Source organism: Podarcis vaucheri, assembly GCF_965113315.1.
Source record: "Podarcis vaucheri genome assembly, chromosome: 15".
NCBI lineage: Eukaryota > Metazoa > Chordata > Lepidosauria > Squamata > Lacertidae > Podarcis > Podarcis vaucheri.
Window position 1 is genome coordinate 7,371,271 of NC_138753.1, and position 24,556 is coordinate 7,395,826.

General features: G+C 45.5%; 1 protein-coding gene across 6 annotated transcripts in view; it reads right to left on the minus strand.

Moving 5' to 3' along the window:
- ACACA (acetyl-CoA carboxylase alpha) overlaps positions 1-24,556 on the minus strand; it is a 194,265-nt gene that overhangs the window by 85,984 nt on the left and 83,725 nt on the right. For 3 of the 6 annotated variants that reach the window (XM_082200773.1, XM_082200777.1, XM_082200778.1), the window contains 9 exons: positions 22,105-22,128; positions 15,787-15,930; positions 14,760-14,856; positions 13,475-13,582; positions 7,815-7,871; positions 7,383-7,427; positions 2,666-2,707; positions 2,131-2,346; positions 814-969 (listed from right to left, as the gene is read on the minus strand). In XM_082200773.1, the coding sequence (XP_082056899.1) occupies positions 814-969; positions 2,131-2,346; positions 2,666-2,707; positions 7,383-7,427; positions 7,815-7,871; positions 13,475-13,582; positions 14,760-14,856; positions 15,787-15,930; positions 22,105-22,128 (889 nt within the window). The remainder of the gene's footprint in view (positions 1-813; positions 970-2,130; positions 2,347-2,665; positions 2,708-7,382; positions 7,428-7,814; positions 7,872-13,474; positions 13,583-14,759; positions 14,857-15,786; positions 15,931-22,104; positions 22,129-24,556) is intronic. The other 3 variants (XM_082200774.1, XM_082200775.1, XM_082200776.1) reach the window with 3 other exon arrangements.

A 24,556-nucleotide genomic window follows, 5' to 3' on the forward strand; every position in this document is an offset into this window, starting at 1 on the left:
TCCTTTATTTAGTCCATTTCAAATATTTCACAAGCACATAACTTAAAACCTAGCAAATGTCTCTCAGTCCATCCTGAACAGACAACCATGTTTTCCTGTAATGCTTGAAAAGAGACAAGAAAAATAAACCATAGTGCCTTGTGCAAAAATACTGAAAAGACGGGGCCATATCATCAGCAAATCAGGTTAACAAGGACCAAAGACAGTGTTAAGCGTTCCAAATGCTGGTATGTTGGAACAGAAATCCAGTTTCCATCATCACTTTATAGCAGCGGTGGGCAACCTGTGGCCCTCTGGATGGTTCTGGACTCCATGGCAACATCTGGAGGGCCAAAGTTTCATGAAGTCTGGCTTCATAGTGACCTCAGAACAGTTTCCAGACTACCAAAAAACACAAAAATATGCAATATTGAAAGCTAGGGTTGTAGAGTGGTTACGATGTCGGTCTAGGACTTGGGACAGAAGGGTTCTGCCATGAAGCTCTCACTGGAAGACCTTGGGCCCAGTCCCTGCCTCTCTGCCTAAGCTACCACTCAGAGTTGTTGTGAGGACAGAATGGGGAAGGGGAGGACCACTTGACCTCCTTGGAGAAAAAGGGTGGGGCAGGAATAAAATAAAATTAATACTTACAAATGCACGACTTAAAACAGTCATTAAGAGGTAATTAAAACAAACAAACGTGCCAGCCTCAAAAGAGAAACCAACCTCATGGATTCACCCCAAATGCTTGAAGCAATGATAATGTGGGGGTTTTTTAACTGGATGGTGGAAAGCCATTTGTATCTCCCTCTCGGCATCAAGGGGCCAGCTTACCTTTGATGGGTCCATAATGACCGTCGGGACGAAGTTGAGGAAGATGTGGTTGCAGTCTGTGCGCACATTGGTGTTGTTGAAAGCCACCTCCAGCTCGTCCATGGCTTCCAGAAGCAAGCGCTCCCCCTCGTTCTGTAGATATTCGAAGGACGCCTCCTGCGGGCGGAGAAACCAAGCTGTTATTTAAGGATTTAAGCTTTGCTGCTGGATCAGGCCAGCGACCCATCTGATCGAGCATCCTGTCCTCCCAGCGGCCAACCAGACCCCCCTATGGGAAGCTTGCAAGCCAGGGCTTGAGCGAAAAGAGCAACTCTCCCCAATTGCAACTGGCATTCAGAGGCACAGTTCCTGGGGCAGCAGAGGAAGAGTACAGCCTCGCAACTAGCGGCCACCTTAATCCTCCTCTTTAAGAAGGTAAGTGGAACCCTGCTGGATCCGGCCCAAGGCATCCTGTTCTCGTAGTAAGCACTCATGAGCTTGCAAGCAGGGCCTGAGCACGTGAGCACACTCCCTTGGTTTTGCGCAGCTGATATTCAGAGATTTGCTGCCTCAGACAGTGGGAGCAGAACACAGCCATTGTGGGCAGCGTAAGAGTCCAAAAGCAGGACCTGAGCACAGCAGCACCCTCCCCAATTCTCAGCTACTAGTCAGCTGCATGGAGGTGAAGCACAGGCATAGGGCCTAGTAGCTAGTGATGGTTAGAAACATTAACGGACTCTACATAAGAAGAGCCCTGCAGCTGGATCCGGCCAAAGGGTCACAGATGCCCCAAATGGGAAGCCCACAAGCAGTTCTTAGGGTGACTTACATGAGACATGTCAGAACACCGAAAAAGAAAATGTCATACAGGCAACTCCCCATTTACGTGGATTCAAAACACATGTCACTGTGCACACGCTCATCGCAAACAAAACCTGGGAGGGGCACAGAAAAGGGCAAAAACTGCCCTAGAAGCATGCGAAAATGGCACCTAGAAATCCCATGAGCCTTTGCAAGTGTAATCCCATGAACCTTCACACTGACCTTTCAGGCCAACGGAGAGTTGGAGCAAGGTTTGGAGGGAGTGGAGTTTGGTGGTCTAGTAAGTGCTGCTGGTTTTTAAAAGGGGTTTCAAGGGCTTCCAGAGGTTTAGAGGGTGTTTGCAGGCTTTCTCAATGGCGTTCCCAGTATATGTGATTTCATTTAAGCACGTGGTGCCTCGGAACGTAACCTCCGCTTAAATGGAGAGTTGCTTGTAAATGGCAACACCTTAAAATAAACACGCGCAGCACCTCATCATCAGGTCGTGTGTCTTGCTAATGAATCAGCAAAGCCCACCTTGGTAACCAAGTCCGAGTGCCGGATGATGGCCCGCACAAAGAACCTGTAGTCGGTGACCTCAGCACCCGCCTCGACTTTTGCGGCGCCCAGGTAGAGATGCATCTTGTGGTTGGCACATGGAATGGCGGTGAGGTCAAAGTTGCGCATTCGGTTGAGTTCCAGCTGGAAGGCCAAGGCCGGTTCCAAGTGGCGGTAGATTCTGTCTTCTTCAAACTGGGAATGGAAATCCAACCATATATATATTGGGATGATTTGTAGGAGTGGGCAGGATGTAATTTATAAACACAGACAGATAGATAGATATTAGAAAGTAAATTACAATATTAAAAAATGGTATAAAGATTATGTTGCTAAGCTTAGAAGTACAAAGACAAATAATTACACTGATGTGTATCTGCATCACAGGTATACACACACTTTCTATATTTTGGAAAGTTGTTGGTTTGCTATGTGTTAGGGCAAAGTGTTGCTTTGAGGATATGAATCCATTTCCAACTCAGAAGACAGAAGCAGTGAATTAGCTAGTGCTTACCTTATCCCTCGCCCGGAATGTGAAAAATTTGGGGAATTCCCTCTGTCCCAAAAAGAGAAAGAGTGAAATTAGCCTCAGAAAACATCACCTGCCATTATTCTCTCACCTATAGATAGAAAGGGTGTTCTAACCGTAGTCACCATTGTTAAAAAGAATGATCCTCTGGCTGTAAACCACCCACCAACAAAACCACCATTTAAAAAGTCATCCAGTTTTTTAAAATACACTGCTGTTGCTTTAATTTCTGATTTTAAGCTGCCCTAGAACATTTTTCTCCAATAGAAAGGTGGAATATAAAGACTTCTAAAAAAAACAACACCTTTTAGATTTTAAACACGAATCTTAAGAAGGGAGCACGAAAGCTAAATATTTTACAGAGGTCTGAGTATTATTTAATGGCAGTGTTCACATCTCACACTAAACCACGGTTTAATATAGCCTTTCCCAACCATGTGCTTTCCAGCTGTTTTGGACTACAACTCCCATGGAGTTCAACAGGTGAAAACTGACACAGCATTGCAGCCTAAAGCTGGTTTGTCATTCCTAGAAATCTCAGTTTGGAGGAGTGTGGAAGACATAAGGATACCCAAGAGAAAAGTCTCTTTGCACTTGGGCCAACTCCATTTCCCATAATTCCTCAGGAGAAGCCACGACTGTTAAAATTGATATTCAAGGAATATGACGTTTGCAGCTTAGGTATGCCCCTGTATTTGCAGGAAGTGATTAGGAAGATAATGAAAATGCCCACCCCTCTTGCCTTACTCTCCAAATGCTGCCAATTTGTCCTTCTAGCACCCATGCACATGCTACTGCTAATGTGATTTAATATTTTTTCCCTAAAGAAGACCTCTCATCTAGCATTTTCGGGCAAATATACTAACTAAATGTGCACATGCGCACAAACACGCAAATCCTCAGGGTTTTGCTACCAAAATTCCCCCCTCCAAAAAAAAATAAATTAAAGAAATCTCCCTTCCTAGATGGAGGAATTATGCCCCCGCTGTGTTCTAATCAACCAACCATCATCAAGACAATCAGAATAATTCGCCTAAATTAACCAATCAAGACACCCTGCAAATTGGAGAATGCAGAAAGCTACACGAGAAAAAAAATCATCATAGCTGGTTATTATACTAATAATCGCGTTAAAAACCTAATGAGATGAGGAAATTGGAAGCTTGCTGGAGCAGCTCTCTATTACCTCAACATGCTGGGAACTAATTATATAGACTGTAATTAAAACACAAAACAAACCCAAGCCAAGGCCCCTGAGTTACGTTGACAGGCGGTCCGGTAACAAAGAGGAGGGACTATTAATGACCAAGCCAAAGACTCTCCGAAGGGCGAGGCGAAGCTCTCCAAAAAAATCTCTCGACACAAGAGACCTCCTCTTCAAAACACAGAGCATCTCCACCAGCAGGAACCGGCCCATCTGAACAAAGCCATAAGTTGTCTGATCAGAAGTTCAAGCCTTGCTTTCTCAGGAAGATGGCTCAGAAAGCAGTGGCAGCTGGTACCCATAGGAACTGGTGGGGCAGAAAGCAAGGAGCCCCAACAGTAGGGGAGTCAGAGAATTCTGGCTTTGTCCCTATCCTCTTCCCAGCTGAGTTCCACAAGGGCGACACTGAAGCGACGTGTCACCGCATAAGAAGCCAGACATGCAAAACCTCCCAAGTTCATGTCTTGCTATACCCAGGCAGGGCTGGGAAAGGCTCTTGCTTGAAACCCTGTTGTTGGGACAACAGCTCCCATCACCCTGGCTGGAAGGACACATGCCCCACCCTGATGTCAGACAATATAGAGCTAGACCTGGGATTGGGTGTCTCAGTCCTGGGGGCCAAATGTGGCCCTCCAGGGCTTTTGGACTGGCCCTTGGGATTCTCCCTAGACCACCCCCACCCTCTCTTGCTTCCAGCCCTGCCCACCACCCATGGTGACCCTTGGAATGAGCTAGACGGACCAACATCTCTCTGCATTATGGCAGCCTCCTTCCTGCATTCCCCGGGCTTCAAGGTGGTCTGTTCTGAGGTCCAATCCAGTCTTTCCTTTCTAACTACATTTCTTCCCTTCCTTTCGCCTTTAAAAGCTGCCGCTGTGGAATCCAACCAGGACTTCCCCCTGCAACCTGGAGGCAAAGCGTGTGGATTTATTCGCAAGCACTCAGAAAAACTCTCCCCTTCAACTTATCCATTTTTATTCTCTCAAACCGCCCCGATTTCTCCTTGCTAAAGCCTCCAGGTTCTTGCTTAAGCTCTCCTGACTTTCCCCTGCTTCCTGTCTTAAAGCTGTTGATTGATTGGTATCTGTGTGTGCGTTTTAAGTTCGCTCCCATCAATAAAACCCGGGCAAAGCTGCTCACGCCATACAAAGCATTCTGGGAGAGGCTGGTGTGTGTGTGTGCGCACACACACACAAGGGACAAAATACTCTTGCTCTTTTCCTTTTGCCTGCAGCCTAATCTCTCTTATTACTCCACAGAGCACGGCTAATAGTCCTAACCCCAAACAAGAGAAAAATATTCCCAGTGATCTATTTTTAAAGTGGAAGGAACACAAAGGAAGGAGAGAAGCAGATGGAAACCAGACCAAGAAAGCCTGTGTTGCAGTAGCTGTTTTCAGATGCTCACATTTTTAAAATATGCTTTTGTTTTAATTTGTACTGTTTGCGGTTCTGTTGTTGACCCAACCCACCCTCCAAAAAGCTTGTTTGGTAGGAATGGTAGGATAAAAATTCACACTTTTAAAATTTATTTAACAAAATGTATATACCACTTGATTGTAATGAAACCTCTGAGCGATTTGCCATAAAAATTAAAATTATCAATTAAAACAGCCAAAAACTTAATAATAAAAGATACACTGCATATATGAAGTAAACTGAAGAGAATATTGATAGCATAGCTCAGATAAAACAACAACAGTAAAAAAGAGAGTGGGGAAGGTTTGCTTGTTTAGCTTTAATAGCTAAAGATATTTCTGACCATAAGATCTATGGGGTCATTTTTGCTGAATATGCCAAGTTGGACTTGGAATATATGAATAATCCAAAACAGTGCACAGCATAACAACTGATCATAATGATCAACACACACACTGTCCTAAAATATTGTACCAACAATTAAACCCGCAGCACATCAAACAGTTACACAATTCATAATGTACTTTGGGTGGGGGGCTGAAGATGATAAAATGGGCTATGAGTATATGAAGGCCTACTAATCCTCAGATGGGTACATAAAAATTCAGCTGAACCATAAAGGGGCAGCTGATCTGCCATAATTCACCTGTTGGTCATGTGCTTTCCAGGTTAGATTTCAAGCTATGCTCACAGAATCTCTGGCGGCTAAATTCTTTAACAGGTCAGCAATGGACCAACTGTTCTTTGTGTTTTGGGAGAGCAGCAACATCATGAGGGCCCACAGCTTCCCTATCCCTGACAAACTGGAAACAGCTCTCATGGGGTCTCAGGCCAAAAACTTCCCAACCTTGCTACCCAAGATTCTTTGCATTAGAGATGCTAAGGATGGTTAACCTAGAGCTCTTCCACCTGCAAAGCATCTTCACTATAAACGCAGTTAGCTCAACCAGTTAGAGTGTGGCACTTATAACTCCAAGGTCATGGGTTCGATCCTGCCTTGAGGGATGTTGATTCGATGACCCTCAGGGTCCCTTCCAACTCTACAATTCTATTCTTCTTCTGACACTGAACACTAGGATTTTTTTCCTATGGATCCAGGGCAGGGTGGCCTCATCTGGTATCGAAGCCTTGTCCTCCTTCTAGACATGTGGCTGCACCACAGTTGACAGATTGGTCTAAGTCAGGGATGGAGAGTCTGTATTGCAGTTATTACTGGACCTCAGCTGCCATCATTGAAATTGAAACTGAAATACTATATTGTCACTTGTACAACTTGTATACAAGTGAGATTACAGGAGCACCCCCCCACTCAGCTCTCTTAGTCTTAATTCCCCTTGTTTACTGACACACACACACACCAAACCCAAAAGTCAGTTGCCCTGTTGTTATCTTTTCATTCAGCAACCTAACAGCCCACGGAGAGAAGCTGTTCTTTACCCTGTTGGTGCGACTAATCATTCTTCTAGATCTTCTGTCTGAGGGCAGGAGATCAAGAAAGTGCCAGCCAGGGTGTGAATCATCCCTGAGAATTTTCCTCACTCTCCTGAGGCAACGTTCTTCTGCTATTTCATCCAGGGGATTCACGGGACAGCCCATAATATCTTGTGCTGTATTCACCACCCTCTGCAGGGACTTTCCTATCAGATGATGTCAAACCAGCGTACCACACCGTGATGCAGTATGAAAGGACACTTTCTATTGTTGACCAATACCAATATCATCAGTGAGCATTGGCCAGGCTGGGCTAATGGGTGTTGGGAGGAGTCTCACAACATTACCAATGGCAAGACATTGACAATGGCCAAAACTTTCAAGAACTTGTACTTGAGCTTGCTTTTCCCTCCTCCCTCCCTTTTCTTTTTCCTCGTATGCTACGTCCTTTTAAGAGTACGAGTCCAACAGCAGGGCCTGCCTTAGGACTGATTTGTAAACACTGTAAGTAAACTTCTGCAGGTCCATCACTGGCTTAAACATAAATTTAAGATGGGGGGGACAAACCCTTTCCAAGTACACTAAGAAACTGAAAGATAAAAATTAACCTGGAACTCCCCATCCCTCCCATCAAACACCTTTTACTTACATGAAATCTTTGGTCCACCTCACAGTTGACCTGTTTCCTGAAATCCTTATGGGCAATAAATAAATAAAAAGAGAGAGGCACACAGAAAGGCGGAGCAGGGTGACAGGAAGGATAAAGGGGAGGGGGGAAGCAGAAGAAAGCTAGCAATTAGTATATAAATTAAAAACAAATTAAGGCAAAAATCACAAGCAGCTCAATATTGTCATCATCCTCAATTCTCAATTAATTTTCTTGAGAGAGAGAGAGGGAGCTTATTGAAAAACCATTGCGCAGTTGGAGATGCACAAATAAAATAAAAAGCAATCATGAACAGGACTCCTCCCTCTCCCATTCACCCCCATTAAAAATAAGGTTTGCAATAACGTGAAGACTGCATTTAAAAGCAAACTATGAGACACACAAATGAAGGGAGAGAGAGAGATATCAAAATACCTTTTGCGCCGCAAGGAAAGTCAGTCGCCGGATGCCATGGTCAATCAGGACGGATTTCTGGAAGAAAAAAAAGAAGCAAAATGGGAGGAAGAATACAGGAAAATCCAAACTTGGGAGTAGGTGGCTTTGTGTTTTCTTAAACCCCATTTTTCAAACAGAATTTATCACACAAAAGCCTAATGGAAGAATGGTAAATAATGCAAGTGCATAAAATCAAAGCAACAGATCGAGGCAACACAAAAAGTAAGGAGGTCATGGTTTAAAAGTTCCTAAAAGGTCTGGGAATTTTCATTTTAAAAAAGCTTTCATCAGGTGCGAGGGGGAAATTACAATGCAGGTTTCAGGTGAACCTCTCTGGGGTGAGTATTGTAGATTCAGGGGGCCACAGCTAAGGCAACCCTCGCTCTCACACACTAGGAGATCTACATGTGATTCATTCCCACTGAGAGGTGGTGAGGTCAGAGACTAAAAGACAGGCCATTCCAAGCAACATTTGTCGAAAATGTTTTGCATTTAACTGTCCCCCAGATTTCCTCTTGGGGGTGGGTGGGAAGGGGGGTTTAAGTCTCCCTCACAAGGACCACCTCTCCCCCCATGAACCTACCCATGTGCATCATCAGAAGGTGGCAACACACAAACAGGGCCTTCTCAGTGGTGGCTCCCATTTCTGGAGGCAGAGTCAGGACGATGCAGATGGATGGTTTCCTGAGGGGGGGGGAATCCAGCCAGATGGGGAGGCCTCTGCCAGATCTGGGGGGGGGCGGACCCTCAACCTGTTCTCTTGATTTACCTGTCCCTACAAGTCCTGCCTGACCCTGCCGCCTTGCTTTTCCCTCCACAGATGTCAGCACCTATCTCCCATACCTCCCATACCACACTACCAATAATAATAATATTTATACCCTGCCGATCTGGCTGGGTTTCCCTAGCCCTGCCTCTCCAAAGAGGATAGAGGCATCCTCTCCATCACCTAGGTCCCAGAGGTGCCAAAGGAAGGATGAACAGATAGATGAAGCAGACCCCGCCGTCAAGACAAAGGGCTTGAAGAAGCATTGGTGTACTGGGTTGAACCTGCTCTATACTTTAATATAGGATAGCAAACGGGGTGCGTATGCATGTCAGTGTTGGGTTGCCTCAGCTTTGAGTAGTTATATCACCTGCCTTTGTGCATCCATGTCTTGGGTTCCCTATGCGCACTACCTGCTGCGCCTTAGACCAGAGATTCACAGATGTATCCAATCTAAACATCAAAGACTTTGGAAAGGACCCACCCTTGAATTCTTGTTCTTCGACAACTGGGAGCCAAGGACATGGGGAATGACATCCCAGAGAAGCAATCCTGGCTCTACTGCTGTGTGCTTTTAAGCACCAGGCTAAAACATTTCTGTTCTCACGGGCCTTTGATCGTTAATTGGGAGGGTAGTGAATTATACTTTTTTTAAAAAAAGAAGTTTTTATTGCACCTTTCCCCACAAAAACACAAACAACAAAGCAGTAATAGATCACCACAGTGACACAAAAACATGAAAAAAACAGAGTAGAGAACAAAGGGAAAAACCGCTAGCGTTCTGAAACTGCAGGTCTGGCTGAAACTACTGAATTAAACCAAAAAGAAAGATGGGGCACAGGCGACGATACTGTGAGATACACATTTTTGATCTTTTGGAGGGAGTGTGTTTTGGTATTGTGTTCTATGGCTGTTTCGTATGAAGCTTCAATGCCTTTCCTGCTGCAAAGGCACTCTTCTGTGTGTGCGTGAAATGCAACAAATAAATGGCATAAATACTGAACTCTCCCTGCATGTTTGAAATGAGGAGACGGGTCCTCGGGGTTAAAGGACATAATATCTGGGTTGATTGGGATTGCTCAGTTGGCAGAGCACGAGACTCTTAATCTCAGGGTTGTGGGTTTGAGCCCCATGTTGGGTGAAAAGATTCCTGCGCTGTTGGGAGTTGGACTAGACGTTCCTCGTGGTCCTTTCCAACTCTGCAATTCAGTGATTCTGTGACTGGCCCCTTTCACCGTAGCAAAAGCCTTAGATAGGAGCCATAGCCATAGACAGCCATCTCCTCCAGCCTCCTGTTCTGACAAGGGCCAGCCAAATGCCTGCGGAAACCAACAAGCAGGATCTGAGCATGAGAGCCCTCTCCACACCTGTGGTTTCCAGCATTCAAAGGCGTAGCTGCCCCCAATTGTGGAGACAGAACATTGCCATTGTAGCTAGTAGCCATTGGCAGCCCTCTCCTCCATGACACTGCCTGATACCCTTTTGAAACCGCCCATGTTGGTGGCCATCAATGCCTCACACTGCGGGAGAGAGTTCCATAGATTAATCAGGCATTTCCTGCTGCCTATTGCCTTCAGAAGGGACATGGGTGGCGCTGCGGGTTAAACCACAGAGCCTAGGGCTTGCCGATCAGAAGGTCGGCGGTTCGAATCCCCGCGACGGAGTGAGCTCCCGTTGCTCGGTCCCAGCTCCTGCCCACCTAGCAGTTCGAAAGCACGTCAAAGTGCAAGTAGATAAATAGGTACCACTCTGGCGGGAAGGTAAACGACTATTCCGTGCGCTGCTCTGGTTTGCCAGAAGCGGCTTAGTCCTGCTGGCCACATGACCCGGAAGCTGTACGCCGGCTCCCTCGGCCCATAAAGCAAGATGAGCGCTGCAACCCCAGAGTCGGTCATCACTGGTCCTAATGGTCAGGGGTCCCTTTACCTTTACCTTTTTTGCCTTCAGAAGGTATGATGAACCTGTGGGATCAGGTGACTAACCCCCGCCACCATCCCTGTCCTCCCAGTGGCTGACCAGATGCCCGTGGGAAGCCCACAAGTTGGACATGAGGACGATAGCAACCTTCTCCACTAGTGAGTCACGGCAACTGCTATCCAGAGGCTCAATGCCTCTGACAATGGCGATAGAACACAGCCATTTGTGGCCAGTAGCTGTATCTGATAGCCTTGTTCCTCCGTGAATTCGTCTAATCCCCTTATACAGTGGCAGCTGTTTTGTTGGAAATGCCCTTTCTCCCCCTACCCCGCTTACTAACCTAGAAATGGGGGGAAGTGTAACTAGAAATGGAGAGAGCAAGACAGAGAGAGGGCTCCGATTCCACAACACCAGGAGCAAAAAAGACCGCCCCTTTCCAGCGCAGGCGACAATGCTTTTGCTAAGGTTAAAACCCTTTTGAAAATGAGCATCGGGGCAGCCGTAGAGGGAGAAAGGAAGAAAATAACTTTAATAATAATGATGTGATTTTTATTTTATTTTTTTTTAAAAAATGTTATTGCTTTTAAAATTCCACAAGTGTCAGACAATAAGTATATAGCAACGGGATTCTGATTACATTGTAATAATGCAGACCTCCCAGCGACTCAACAGCTATTATAGCGCTATTAGAGACTAGCACCTGGAGAAACTCCATTTCCACTGACTGCCTCAATCTCCTCCACAAGTCATTTACAAGTATACGATCCTAATTTCTATCAAAAATAGAAGGGGGGAGAGGGAACGGAGGGGGAAACCCTTTCCACGACATGCTGGGACTGGAAAATTATTTGGACAATTTGGATCAAGCTATTTGATAGCTTAATGCGCAACACCTCCCTCTCCTCCTGTTAAAGACACGCACACACTCTTAAAAAAAACGCCTCAAGCATCTTCATGCTAATGAGAGAGAGAGAAAACTAGTTTGGTACTTTATTTATAAAAAGGGAGAAAGAAAAAAAATCTGAGATGGATAGAATAATGTATTGCTGGCGAGGGGGACGTTCAAGCTGCGATGCATTTTTATCTGCACGTTTTCCTATCCACCATCGTTGCTTTGATTTAATCTTCTCTGCACTGGTTTTGGCATTTGACCAGTCCAATAAAAAAAAATTAAGAGATTTAAACCAGGTAAGAATTTAAAGCATTTAAATATTAGAACAATAACAAAGAGAAAGTATCTGAAGGTATCTGAAGAAGTGTGCATGTACACGGAAGCTTATAAAAGGTAAAGGTAAAGGTGCCCCTGCCCGTACAGGCCAGTCTTGACAGACTCTAGGGTTGTGCGCTCATCTCACTCTAGAGGCCGGGAGCCAGCGCTGTCCGCAAACACTTCCGGGATACGTGGCCAGCGTGACGAAGCTGCTCTGGCGAGCCAGCGCAGCACACGGAGACGCCGTTTACCTTCCCGCTAGTAAGCGGTCCCTATTTATCTACTTGCACCCGGGGGTGCTTTCAAACTGCTAGGTCGGCAGGCGCTGGGACCGAGCAACAGGAGCGCACCCCGCCGCGGGGATTCGAACCGCCAACCATGCGATTGACAAGTCCTAGGCGCTGAGGTTTTACCCACAGCGCCACACACGGAAGCTTATACCAAGAACAAATTTAGTTGGTCTCTAAGGTGCTACTAGGGATGCGGGTGGAGCTGTGGTCTAAACCACAGAGCCTAGGGCTTGCCGATCGGAAGGTTGGCGGTTTGAATCCCTGCGATGGGGTGACCTCCCATTGCTCGGTCCCTGCTCCTGCCAACCTAGCAGTTCGAAAGCACGTCAAAGTGCAAGTAGATACCTTCTCTGACGGGAAGGTAAATGGTGTTTCTGTGCACTGCTCTGGTTCGCCAGAAGCGGCTTAGTCCTGCTGGCCACATGACCCGAAAAAACTGTCTGCAGACAAACGTTGGCTCCCTTGGCCAATAAAGCAAGATGAGCGCCACAACCCCAGAGTCGTTAGTGACTAGACTTAACTGTCAGGGGTCCTTTACCTTTTTTAATTTTTTTATATATATTTTGAAAGAGAAGAGAAGAATGCTCATTACAAAAGTGATTGTCTTCTAGAACAACCTTTGCCTAGCCAGATAGGGCAGTAACCCCAAACATCTGGACCAGGTAGGCAAAGGCTGTTCTACGGATTCCAGAGTCTGGTCCCTCCAGGAAACTTTTAGCACATGCTGTCAGATGCACATGATAAGGAGATCTGAAGACTTCCAACATTCAGCGAACCACAATTGTTCATTTTGTGCAAGGCAAAAACTATGGTTAGTTGAAAACTATGGTTTGTCTGAATAAGCCAAGAGCAAACCATGGCTTCTGACCTTGGCGTGTTCAGACAACTGAAATTCTAAGCCAGCTGCAGTTCCCATTGACCAACAAACTGTGCTTTGTTGAAAATGGAAATGGATGCTTCTGATCTCCTCGTGGTCATGGTGGAGGTAGAGATGGAAGCACATTAGCCTGAGGATGATTGGCACAGCGCTAAACTATGGTTTCGTATAATGTCCAAAAGTGGCCACTGACCCACCACCAACTACCTGCTTCTGCCACCTGCTCTGCCACAAGTGCCGTAACCACCAATGCTTATTTCAGGCAAGATCGTGGCATGGCTGACTCCAGAGTTTCACAGAATTAGCTTAGGAGGGTAGCTTTTCCTTCAGAATTTCATTTCTAGGAGACTAGGTCCCTGCCTGAGGCCAATGAAGGCCTTTGTGGGTGCCATGAACACAACATTAGCAACCTCTGATGTGGATGGTGAAGGTTCTGCCGCTGAGGACACAGCAGCAGAGGTGAAATCACTGCACCCCCAGTCCCCCCCTCACACGATCTAAAACCTGACATAGGGAAGAGTAAGTTGATGCGAAGGGGAAGAAGGGAAGAATAGATCCAACCCGCTTAGCGACAGGTACCTTGGTTTGCGTGAACTCTCTGAACATGCTGGCCAGCCCTTCGTCATCGATGTCGCAATCGGTCTTAATGGCGACGTTGAGGATGTGAATTGGCTCGTCTCTGGCACTCTGGAGTAAAACAAACAAAACAATGTGCCTTAGAACGTACCAAAGTGCTTTTCTGACGCGGTCTGGGGGAAATGTAACCAAGCTTTCAAAAAGATAAGGATACGATTCCTTGCTCTGGTAAGTGTGAGACAAGACTACTGCAATGCACTCTATGTGGGGCTGCCCTTGGAGATGGTCTGGTAGCTGCAGCAACTGCAGAAAGTTTTCGTGACAAGGAATTTTGCTATCACAATGAAGGTGATGAAGTGGTAGGGCTTCTGTGGACAGCCACAGACACGACCCCCCCGGGCAGAGTCAAAAACCCCACCTTGGTGCCAAATGCACCCCCTTTCAATATTCCTATCCGTTAGTACAGACAAAGGTGTCATGGAATTCTACTCAGTATTGATCCAGATCAAAACTCCAATGTATAGTTAGCAGAGTAAAAACCTAAACACGTTGCAGGATTCCCCCCAAAAATAGACCAGAGGCAATTAATATTTCATCCAGCAGAGCTTTCCTGCTACTGAAGGCAAATGAGCATAATGGTCACAAATCCAATACATTCAGGATTCGCAATGTGCATAAGAAATCCAGTTGCAGCAGACTTAACTTAAACTTACAATAACTTAAAATAAGTCTAAACTTTAACATGACACAGTGGTACCTCGGGTTACGAACTTAATTCGCTCCAGGGGTCTGTTCTTAACCCGAGACCATTCTTAACTGAGGAGTGCTTTTGCTAATGAGGCCTCCCGCTGCCACCGTGTGATTTCTGTTCTCATCCTGGGGCAAAATTCTCAACCCAAGGTACTACTTCCGGGTTAGTGGAGTTGTAACCCAAAGTGTTTGTAACCCAAAGTGTTTGTAACCCAAGGTACCACTGTATACAGAACACCACACCAGAAGGAAAAGAGACAGAAAGAGAAAGTGAAAGCCAGGCTCCTTCTGGCCTTACTTTTATAGTCAGCATGACCTTGACAGAAAAGATAACAGAGTCAGTTTAAGCCAGCTGTCCTCAGCTTCTCTGAAGGTATAACCCAAACATCATGAACCTTCTGCTTGTTTCTTTCACACAGAGAAGCTTCCAGTACCCTCTTGAATTAATTAGAATAGGAAAGACCTCTACACGTCAGATCATACTTCCTGCACTAAGAAATGCAAAATGACAAAAGGTAGTATGCGGGTGATGTTGTACCTTATCTTCATCATACAAGGACGGGTGGCCTGCTTCCGGGAAGGTGGGGCTTTGAGGTGGAGAGTCACAAAAGCACCCCATGACTTCATCGAAGAGCCTGAAAGGAATGAAGAAGGAAAATAGCAGGTGCACACAACTGGTGGCAGAAGGGCTCATTCCACACAGCCAGACCAAACACAACCAAAGTGTGTGTGTGTCCCTTGCCCCTTTATCCGGCTTGCACAAGGCTACTGCAAGCCCCAGGCCCATATGAGGGATCTCGCAGACTGAATGAGCAACTCCTGCAAAAAATGGCACAGCAGCAGATTTATACCCAGCATGCAGGAAGAGAGGAGTCCCTTATATCTGGGCGAAAGGATCAGGTGCAGCTTTGTAACTGGACTGCTGAGCACAACCAAGAAAAAGACTACGAGAGCTGGCTTGGAGTAATAATAATAATAATAAATAATAAATTTTTATTTATACCCAGCTCTCCCCGGCCAGAGGGCAGCTAACACCAGTAAAATTACAATTAAAAAAACCAAAAACCCAATTTAAAATATAGGTTAAAATATAATTTAAAATGCAGCCTCATTTTAATAGTAGCCCATAGATCAAAACCATAAGGGGAGGGAAACATAAGGGTCAGACTGAATCCAAACCAAAGGCCAGGCGGAACAGCTCTGTCTTGCAGGCCCTACGGAAAGATTTCAAGTCCCGCAGGGCCCTAGTCTCTTGTGACAGAGCATTCCACCAATTCGGGGCCAGTACTGAAAAGGCCCTGGCCCTAGTTGAGACCAATCTAACCACCCTGTGACTTGGGACCTCCAAGGTGTTGTCATTTGTGGACCTTAAGGTCCTCCGCAGGGCATACCAGGACAGGCGGTCCCATAGGGACGTGGGTCCTAGGCCTAGGTAGGAAGTGAAGATGCGTCACCTCTTCCTTTCAACCCACTTCAACTGGGAACCTAAATTTGCGGTGGGGGGAAGGGGGAGCGTGCGGCACAAGACGCTCTCCCAAACACACAGACTCCTCCCCCTCGCTTACCGGACAAAGTCTTCGAAGGTTCGGAAGGAAACCATCCCGCCCATGCGTTGGCACGGAGGGGTGAACGAGTTGTCCAAGAGAACGTCGCTGACGCTGGCCACGTGCACCATCCCATAATGGTTGAGGTTGGACGAGAAGGACATTCTGGAACAGCAGTGTCAAATCAAGAGCATACGTTAGGGGGAGAGGCAGAGGCCCGAAGGCATCCATGAAGAGAGACGTGGTTTGAAACCACCTAAGAGGCTGGGCTTTGTGTGTGGGGCTTAAAAATAAAGGAGAAAACAAATAGCCCACAAGAAGAGGACTGTGTGTGTGTGTGTGTGTGTGTGTACTTGAGACTCAGAGTTCCAGAAAAAGGAAGGAACTCTGAACACCCAGTTGGATTTTGCAATGTAGTCCTATGTGTGCCACGTGGTGTTCAAGGAGATTTACGCCTAGGGAAGAGTGCAGAGAAGAGCAGCCTCCATGCTTCCGCTCCTTCATTCATTCATTCACCCGCTACACTCTACATTCATACATTCACATGGCTGAACTGCACACGATGTGTGGCTGTCCCCTGGATTACACTTTCTGCTAATTAATTATCGTTTAAATAGAGCTTCGATAGAGCAGGGAGACACTGGGACTAAGGGAGCATTAGATTTATCAGAGCAATCCATGAAGCAGCACAAAGTAAGGCAGGAGTTCCCCCTGGGGGACACAAAACAACAATGCCCTTCAATGCACTTAAGTGCTATTCAACTATCTCCAATAAACTTGGAATGAAGCCAGATTAGGTTGTTGGGGAATTTGCTAAATAGGTGTTAAAGGGCTCCAGAAGGAGGGGGGGGAGGAATGAATACAAACGGTGAACAGAGGAGACAAAACACACTCTGTGTTGTTGGAAATGCTTCTTACATTCTGTAGAGCCTTTTTTTATTTTAAGGAAAACAAGAAGCCAGAGGTGTTCTTTCAAGGCAGAACAATATGTTGCCAAATTGCTGCCCCTTAACACAAACAAGTATCAAAATTGTATCAGAAGTATTAAAAAAAAAACCTTCAAGATTGGATTGCTGCAATGGACTCTACATGGGGCTTCCCTCATGCTTGATCTGAATGCTGCAGTTAGTGTGGAATGCTGCAGCCCGATTGCTGATGGGAGTGAGGCCTTGTCGGCATATAACACCTTTGCTCAGTCTGAACTGGTTGCAAGCTTGCTACCAGGCCAAGTTCAAGGTGTTCCTGTTAGAATAAAAACCCTTAATAATTTGGGAGCTGTTTACAAACGAAATTCCCTTACCCCACGTTAGCCCACTCGGCCGCTTCAATCGGCGGAATTGGCACCACTACAGGTGTCACATAATATCCATTCTGCATTTGAAGAACTCAGTTGTTTATAGTGTGGCAGCACCTGCCCTTTGGAACTCCCTGCCTATTGAAATCAATCACTGTTTATAGACAAGCCTGCCCAGAAACGTAGAAAGCTGAGGTGATTTTAATCTGTTTTAGTATTTTATTTTTACATGTTTTCAACGAGGGTTGCGATTTCCCCCTGCCCCTCGATTTCACTGTTTTATCTTTTTTATACACCGCTTTGAGGTTATTTACAATCAAGCGATGTGTGAATTTTATGAAATAAATGATAATTTTTATTTTTTAAAAGCCTCTCAGGCAACATGCAGGTGTGTGGCAATCACCACCTGGTCTTTGCCATCAAGAACCCGCCACAAGACAGCCTCTTGCTGTACCACATTTGGTCATGTGGCATTTCCGTTACATATGGCTTATGTATCTAATTTAAATCGGCAACCTGTCTGTCTCGAGAGACAATGGCGTGTGCCTCCGGAGTGAAGTCAAACTTATGTGTTAGCAGCACCAAAGTGACCTCCCTGGGGCGCAAGCCTGGGCAGAGTGTATGGAGGTCCTGCGCTGCCCAGACGACAAGACCCCTCTCTTGGCCTCACTGATGTGGTCCAAAGGAAAGCAGAGCAATACGTTTGGCTGCAGGGGGTTCCAGAAAGAGGCATACAATAATAATTATTTATTATTTATACCCCGCCCATCTGGCTGGGTTTCCCCAGCCACTCTGGGCAGCTTCCAACAAAACACTAAAATACAATAACCTATTAAACATTAAAAGCTTCCCTAAAGAGGGCTGCCTTCAGATGTCTTCTAAAGGTTTGGTAGTTATTTTTCTCTTTGACACCTGGTGGGTGGGCGTTCCACAGGGCGGGTGCCACTACCGAGAAGGCCCTCTGCTGGTTCCCTGTAGCTTGGCTTCTCGCAATGAGGGAACCGCCAGAAGGCCCTCAGCGCTGGACCTCAGTGTCCGGGTACAACGATGGGGGTGGAGACGCTCCTTCAGGTATACTGGACCGAGGCCGTTTAGGGCTTTAAAGGTCAGCACCAACACTCTGAATTGTGCTCGGAAACGTACTGGGAGCCATCCAACCATCTTAGGGACTCTAGATTTGTGTAGGTTTTACTCCTTAGCCTTCTCTTCTCCCAAAGATACCTCGCAATGCAGTAGAGGTTTGGGATCAGAATTTCCCTTCTCCTAAATGGGATACCTTCCCAGGTGAATGAGCCCCATCTGCCCCCTCGAAAGCAGAAACCGCCTTCTTGATGGTTGGACTCGCTGTTGGTCTCTGGTTCCTTATGCTCCATCTTGACCACTGAGATCCTCTAAAAGGACCCTTCTGATGGTTTCTCACACCCCTGAAGTTGCTTTGGCCTTCACTAGGGACCAAGCCTCTAGGGAAGAAGACCCTGCCCTGTGGAACTCCCTGCCGGTTGAGGTTCAGTGGGAACCGTTCCTGCCTTCTTTCAGACTTCTTCGGAATACTGCACTGTCCATTCGCAATATGAATTCCTCTCTTTAACCAACCAGGATCTACTGGTGCTGATTTTAAAAATTATATTTTGTGCACATTTATGGACAGATTTTATTACATTCTGCATGTTGTAATGCCACCTTGATATACTTAATGAAAGCGCAGATTATAAATAAAATAAATAAAAATAAGGCAACATATAAAAACGTCCCTCTCAAATGCTTCAGCAGAATTTATCATCCAATCACCCCCAGCCAGTTTTTGTTCTTCTGTGCCAATGCTATAGAATAGATGATAGGATCATAGCTGTCAACTTTTTTTCCTTTTCTTGAGAGGAATCCTATTCGGAATAAGGGAATTTCCCTTAAAAAGGGGAAAACATTGACAGCTGTAGATAGGATGTATTTTGGGTTTATTTATTTATTTAAGACAAGGATGATTTTTTAGCTTTAAAAGATTTAGGAAATCTTTTGCAAATTAAGGTTACGAACAGACATATACACGAATGCACACAAATAAAACAACCACTTGTCTTGAAATGTGTTAACACACACAAGGACACCACAAAGCAGCTTTGCTCAACCTAGCGCCCCCCAGACTTTTTGAACTACAACTCCCAGCCACCATATCTGTTCCAGCTGGGGATGGTGGGAGTTGTAGTCCAAAACATCTGGTGAGCATCAGCATTCATTTCCCTCTTAATTGGTTTCTGATTTTTGACCGTGGTTGTTGGGGGGGAACTAACCTAACTCCAAACTGTTTCTGATCGGATAGGAAGCAATTTTTTAGACAGTACAGCTTTCCCCAACCAGCTGCTCTCTAAGGCCCTGTCTGCACTGTATGTTTTAGTTTTAAGTTACAGCTTTCCCCAAGGAATCGTGGAAATTGTGGCTTGTTAAGGGTGATGAGAGCTTCTCCCTCGGAGAACGTCAGTTCCCAGAGTTCCTTAAGAAGAGGGAGATGGGCCAGTGGTTTGACTTAGGGGAAGACAGTTTCCTACACTCCTGATTCTAATCTGGGGAAGGGCTAAAGCAGCTACTTCACATGCAAGAGGTCCCAGGCCCAGCCACCAGCATCTCCAGATAGGGCTGCAAATGTCCTCTACTTGAAAACCTGAAGAGTCACTGACTGGACAATGTAGGCCCGAGGTTGGGGAACAGATCCAGCCAATTGTGATGTTTGGCCAGTGCAGAGAGATGAGCGGATGGGAGCCCCTTCGTCAAGGCTGGTGGGTCAATCCTCAGGCAGCCTTCTGCTCTACACTCGGTCAAAACTGGACCCCTGCTCTGCATGCTGAAAGTCTGGGTTCAGCATCTCCAGGTAGGACAGGGAAAGACGACGTCTTTGAAAGCCCGGAGAGCAGCTGCCGATCAGTACAGACCATGCTGAGCCAAATTTGCAGTTTGTGCATTAGTAACCTCAGGGCTTGATTGCTGTAACACGCTCGGCGTGGGGCTGCCCTTGCATCTGGTCCAGAGGTCCGGAGGGCGGCAACATGGGAACGGGCCTTTTCTGCAGTGGCTCCCCATTTGTGGAAAGCTCTCCCCCAGGGAGGCTTGCCTGGCGCCTTCATTATACATCTTCAGTCACCAGGTGTTGGGGGAGGGGGGATTATTGGTTTGTTGTTGCTTTTATATTCACTATGTACCTTGCGGTTTTTATATTGTTGTAATCTTATGTTGCGAACCGCCCTGAGATCTGCAGATGAAGGGCGGTACAACGGTACCTTGGTTCGCGAACTCAATCCGTTCTGGAAGTCTGTTCGACTTCCAAAACGTTCAAGGTGCGGCTTCTGATTGGCTGATTGGCCCCGGGAACAACGCCAACAGCTGAAACGGATGTCTGGCTTTCGAAAAATGTTCGCAAACCGGAATACTTACTTCCGGGTTTGCGGCGTTCAGGAGCCGATTTGTTCGTCAGCTAAACCAGGTTTTCATTGTATACAAATTTAATTAATAATAGAAATAATAAAGATGCAGCTAGAGGCCAGGCTGCTCATAGGAGCAGGCTTCTGGCAATGCTCCGCTCCAAAAAAATAAATAATAATAATAATAATAATAATAATAATAATAATAATAATAATTACTATTATTATTATTATTATACCCCGCCCATCTGGCTGGGTTTCCCCAGCCACTCTGGGCGGCTTCCAACAAAACACTAAAATACAATAGTCTATTAAACATTAAAAGCTTCCCTGAACAGGGCTGCCTTCAGATGTCTTCTAAAAGTTTGGTAGTTATCTTTCTCTTTGACATCTGGTGGGAGGGCGTTCCACAGGGCGGGTGCCACTACCAAGAAGGCCCTCTGCCTGGTTCCCTGTAACTTGGCTTCTCGCAGCGAAGGAACCGCCAGAAGGCCCTTGGCGCTGGACCTCAGTGTTACCAATTTGCCATCAGGCCAGGTCTTAGGTTCCTGCGCTCATTCACAAAGCCCTAAACAAGTCGGGCCCAAACTACCTTAAGAACCACCTCATTCCTTATGCTCCACCTCAATAGCCAAGGCCCCAAAAGTGCCCCTGAACTCCAGCTGACCTTCACCAGGGGCTGAGCCTTTAGTGTGGCAGGTCTTACGCCCTGTGGTACTCCTTGCCAATAGAGGTTTGGCAGGAGCCATCCCTGCCCCTTTCCGGATGCCTTCTAAAAACGTTATTCAGGCAGGCCCTTTGAGCCTGAGGTGCTTTTACTGACATGCCTGCTATTTTTAATTGTTGTCACTGCGGGTTATATTTTAGGTGGCATACTACCTTGTGATATTTTATATAAAAGTGTGATTTGCAAATATTCATTTCAAGGTGTTGTTTGCTGAATTTCCTAGTTCAATAAACTAGGAAGGGAAAGGGAGCATGCAAGGCAAACACAGCCTGCTCCCGATTCCCTGTGCCGGAAAGCTTCCAGGCTAGAAGAAAGGAAAGGGGAGGGGGGCAAAGCAAAGCTAAGCCCTGATCCCAGCTGGAAAATATGGCAGCCCAGCATGCATAATATGGGTGCCTGTCCAGGAAACTCGTAAGAAGAATGCTTTCGGTATCTCCTGTGGAAAAACAGCCAAAAATAAGGTATCCATTCTACTAACCCCGAATGGAGGGAGGCAAATTCGTGGCTATCTTGTTACAGGGAGAGGAATAAGAGAAGACAAGCAGACTGGCTTTTTAGATTGCACTGCTCCGAGGCCTGGAACTAATGTTTCAAAAGCAGGGGAGCTAAGCCCGCAAGCGTGTGATGTTAAAAGTTCCACAGCATGCAAAAGTTGCCTTTTAAAATGCATAAAGAGAAAGAAAGAAGCAGCAGCAGCAGAGGAACATGTTTGGAGGAGGAGGAGGAAAGCGAAGTAGCACAAAACGGGGAGGGTTTGTTAGGGTTCGAGGGATGAGAACAGGGATTCCAAAAACTATTAAAAAATTAAAAGTTAAGATTGTTAAAACCTGAAGCTAGTTAAAACCTATACATCCTTCTAACAACTAAACTATTATTTTTTTCAGATCTGAAAAGGAGGATAATTACTGTACCTGTTTAGCGTGGGTATGTTCCCTCTGTAATTAAACAACCACAGTTAGTTATAGTTTGTTAGTGAAAGCCATTGTAAAAATGAATTAAAAATCAATTAATTAAAAAAAATCTAGAACTGTCATTCAAGCTGGTGTAAGGAGCAGAAGGCACAAAATTACATTCGTAGTAGGCAAAAAAACCTGGTGCATGTTGTAGGTAGGACCGACTGGACTCAAAAAAATGAGATAATTTTCCTAAGCCGATAGCACAAAACAAGAGGAAATAGGATCCCAAAAAGGTGAGGCAGAAAAAAGGTGGCACGTTTCAAAAATATTAAGGCTCTTCCCTTCACAGATACCACAACATCAAAATTTAGTCAGAGTAGACCTACTGAAATTAATGAACACGATTAACTTAGGTCTATTAATTTTAATAGGTCCAATACCTAGCTGGATGCAACCCTAAGTGTTACAAACCCTGATTTGCAGAGCTAGTAGCACTTGAAGTCCAGTTGAAAATACCAGTTTGATTGCGGCTAATCGATGGCCCATTCATTTCAAAGCAGGACTTCAGTGTGATGAAAGTTTTACACAACCACATTTTTTTCACATATGTAGGCACAGCAGAAAGTCCTTGAATAAATGCCACCATTGCCATCATCACAGGCACATTTATCAGGGATGAAATGTGCAATCCTAAATCCACTTACCTGAGAGCAAGCTGAATAGGACTTGCTTCTTAACAGACATGTCCAGAATTGCACTGGGAGGCATTCTGCCATGTATTTAAGAAATAAAGAATTTAAGATGACAAACAACAGTTTAAACCAACTTCTTAAGGACTAGTGGCAAGGCACATGGGCTCTAGTAAGATTTTCACTACATGTATATTGTAAAATGTGCTGTGCAAAACAACAGGAGTCACTGGCTGCATTTGAATGTCACACTAAACCACGGCTTAGAGCTACTTCCTTGTTCTCCTCCTTCCAAACAGCCAATAGGAGTTTGGAAGCCTTTGCTTTCACTTTTGGCTAACCATTGTTTCTTGTGTCATATGGAGTGGCAAAACCATAGCTAACAGTAATTATGGTTTAATATAAAACAACTTCAATTTTTTAAAAAAAAAATTGAACCAGGGTTGCAAACTCTTTTGGGTTGAGGACCTTGGTGGCCCATGGCCACACGTCATAGTGGGTGTGGATGAAGAGCAAAACTGGGGGCAGTGAGAACTATTACTCTCAAGGCTGCCTTCTGAAAGCCTTTCCCATCAGCTGTTCTACACTATTTAAAAACATATTTAACCATTCATTGTTCACGGTTCAATTCATTTTTTTAAAAAAGTACGGGAGCCTCGGCAAAAATGACAAATTGCGATTGTTGTGAGCCGCTTTGAACCTGGCATTGTCGTTGGAAAAGTGGAATGCTAATATTAAATCAAATCAAATGATTTGAGTCTCGGGGGCCACAAACTTTTTTTGAGGGGGCTGGACATGGCCTGCAAGTCACAAGTTAGTCACCCCTGGTTCCAAGTAACTACAGTTATTTTAAACTACAGTTGCAGGTTCAGAAGACACTTCAAACTGTGGTTAAAACCAAAACTGTATGCTTCTAAACTCCTTTCCCCTTTCCGTGCAAGAAGAAAGGAAGGAGAGAAACACAAGCTCAGGGGGAGACCAGGCTCATTCATATCTCACTAAGCCACCATTTAGTTGGATGTCCTGATGCAGCCAGTGACTATATTACAACGTATATTTTAAAATATTGTGGTACCTTTGGGGGGGCAGCAAGTTGGGTTCTAGCCAATGCTAGTTCTATTCAGAGCAGACCACATAAAAAAATGGGCATGGGTAACCTAGCTTCCATTGAGATCATGGAGTCTACTCTGAGCAAAACATAGTTGGATACAACCCACTAACTTTCTATGTGCCACCTTTGAATCTATTCATTGTCTGTGCAAGTAAGAGTTCCACCTGATCCAAAAAAATAAAATAGCAAGCTGGTTAGCCTGGCTGGTGTCCAAAGAGCTGCTTCTTTGGTTGAGCAAATCAAAAAGCATTTTGCTTAAAAAACAAAACAAAAAACAAGTTTCCACTCACCCGCCTTCCCAACCTTTCCTGCAGATGTTTTCGTACTACCACTCCCATCAGCCCCAGACTGCATGGCCAGTGGTCAGGAATGAGGGGGGTTGTAGCCAAAAAAACATCTGGAGGGGGTGAGGTTTGGGAAGGCTGTCATATTAACTCCCCTCCCCCCACGCGAAAAAGAAAAAAGAGCAGAGAAAGACAATCAGCTGGCCACAATTAACAGTACTGCACCCACCCCCATCATCTTGTCATTAGATCAGCTCAAAACACTTCACACACACACACACACACACACACGTAAGATGGTCTTTACAGCCAGATTAGGCTAGCGGTGCACCCATTTTACAGCTGATGTAAGCTGAAGCCAAGACAAATTAGGTGATGGGCGG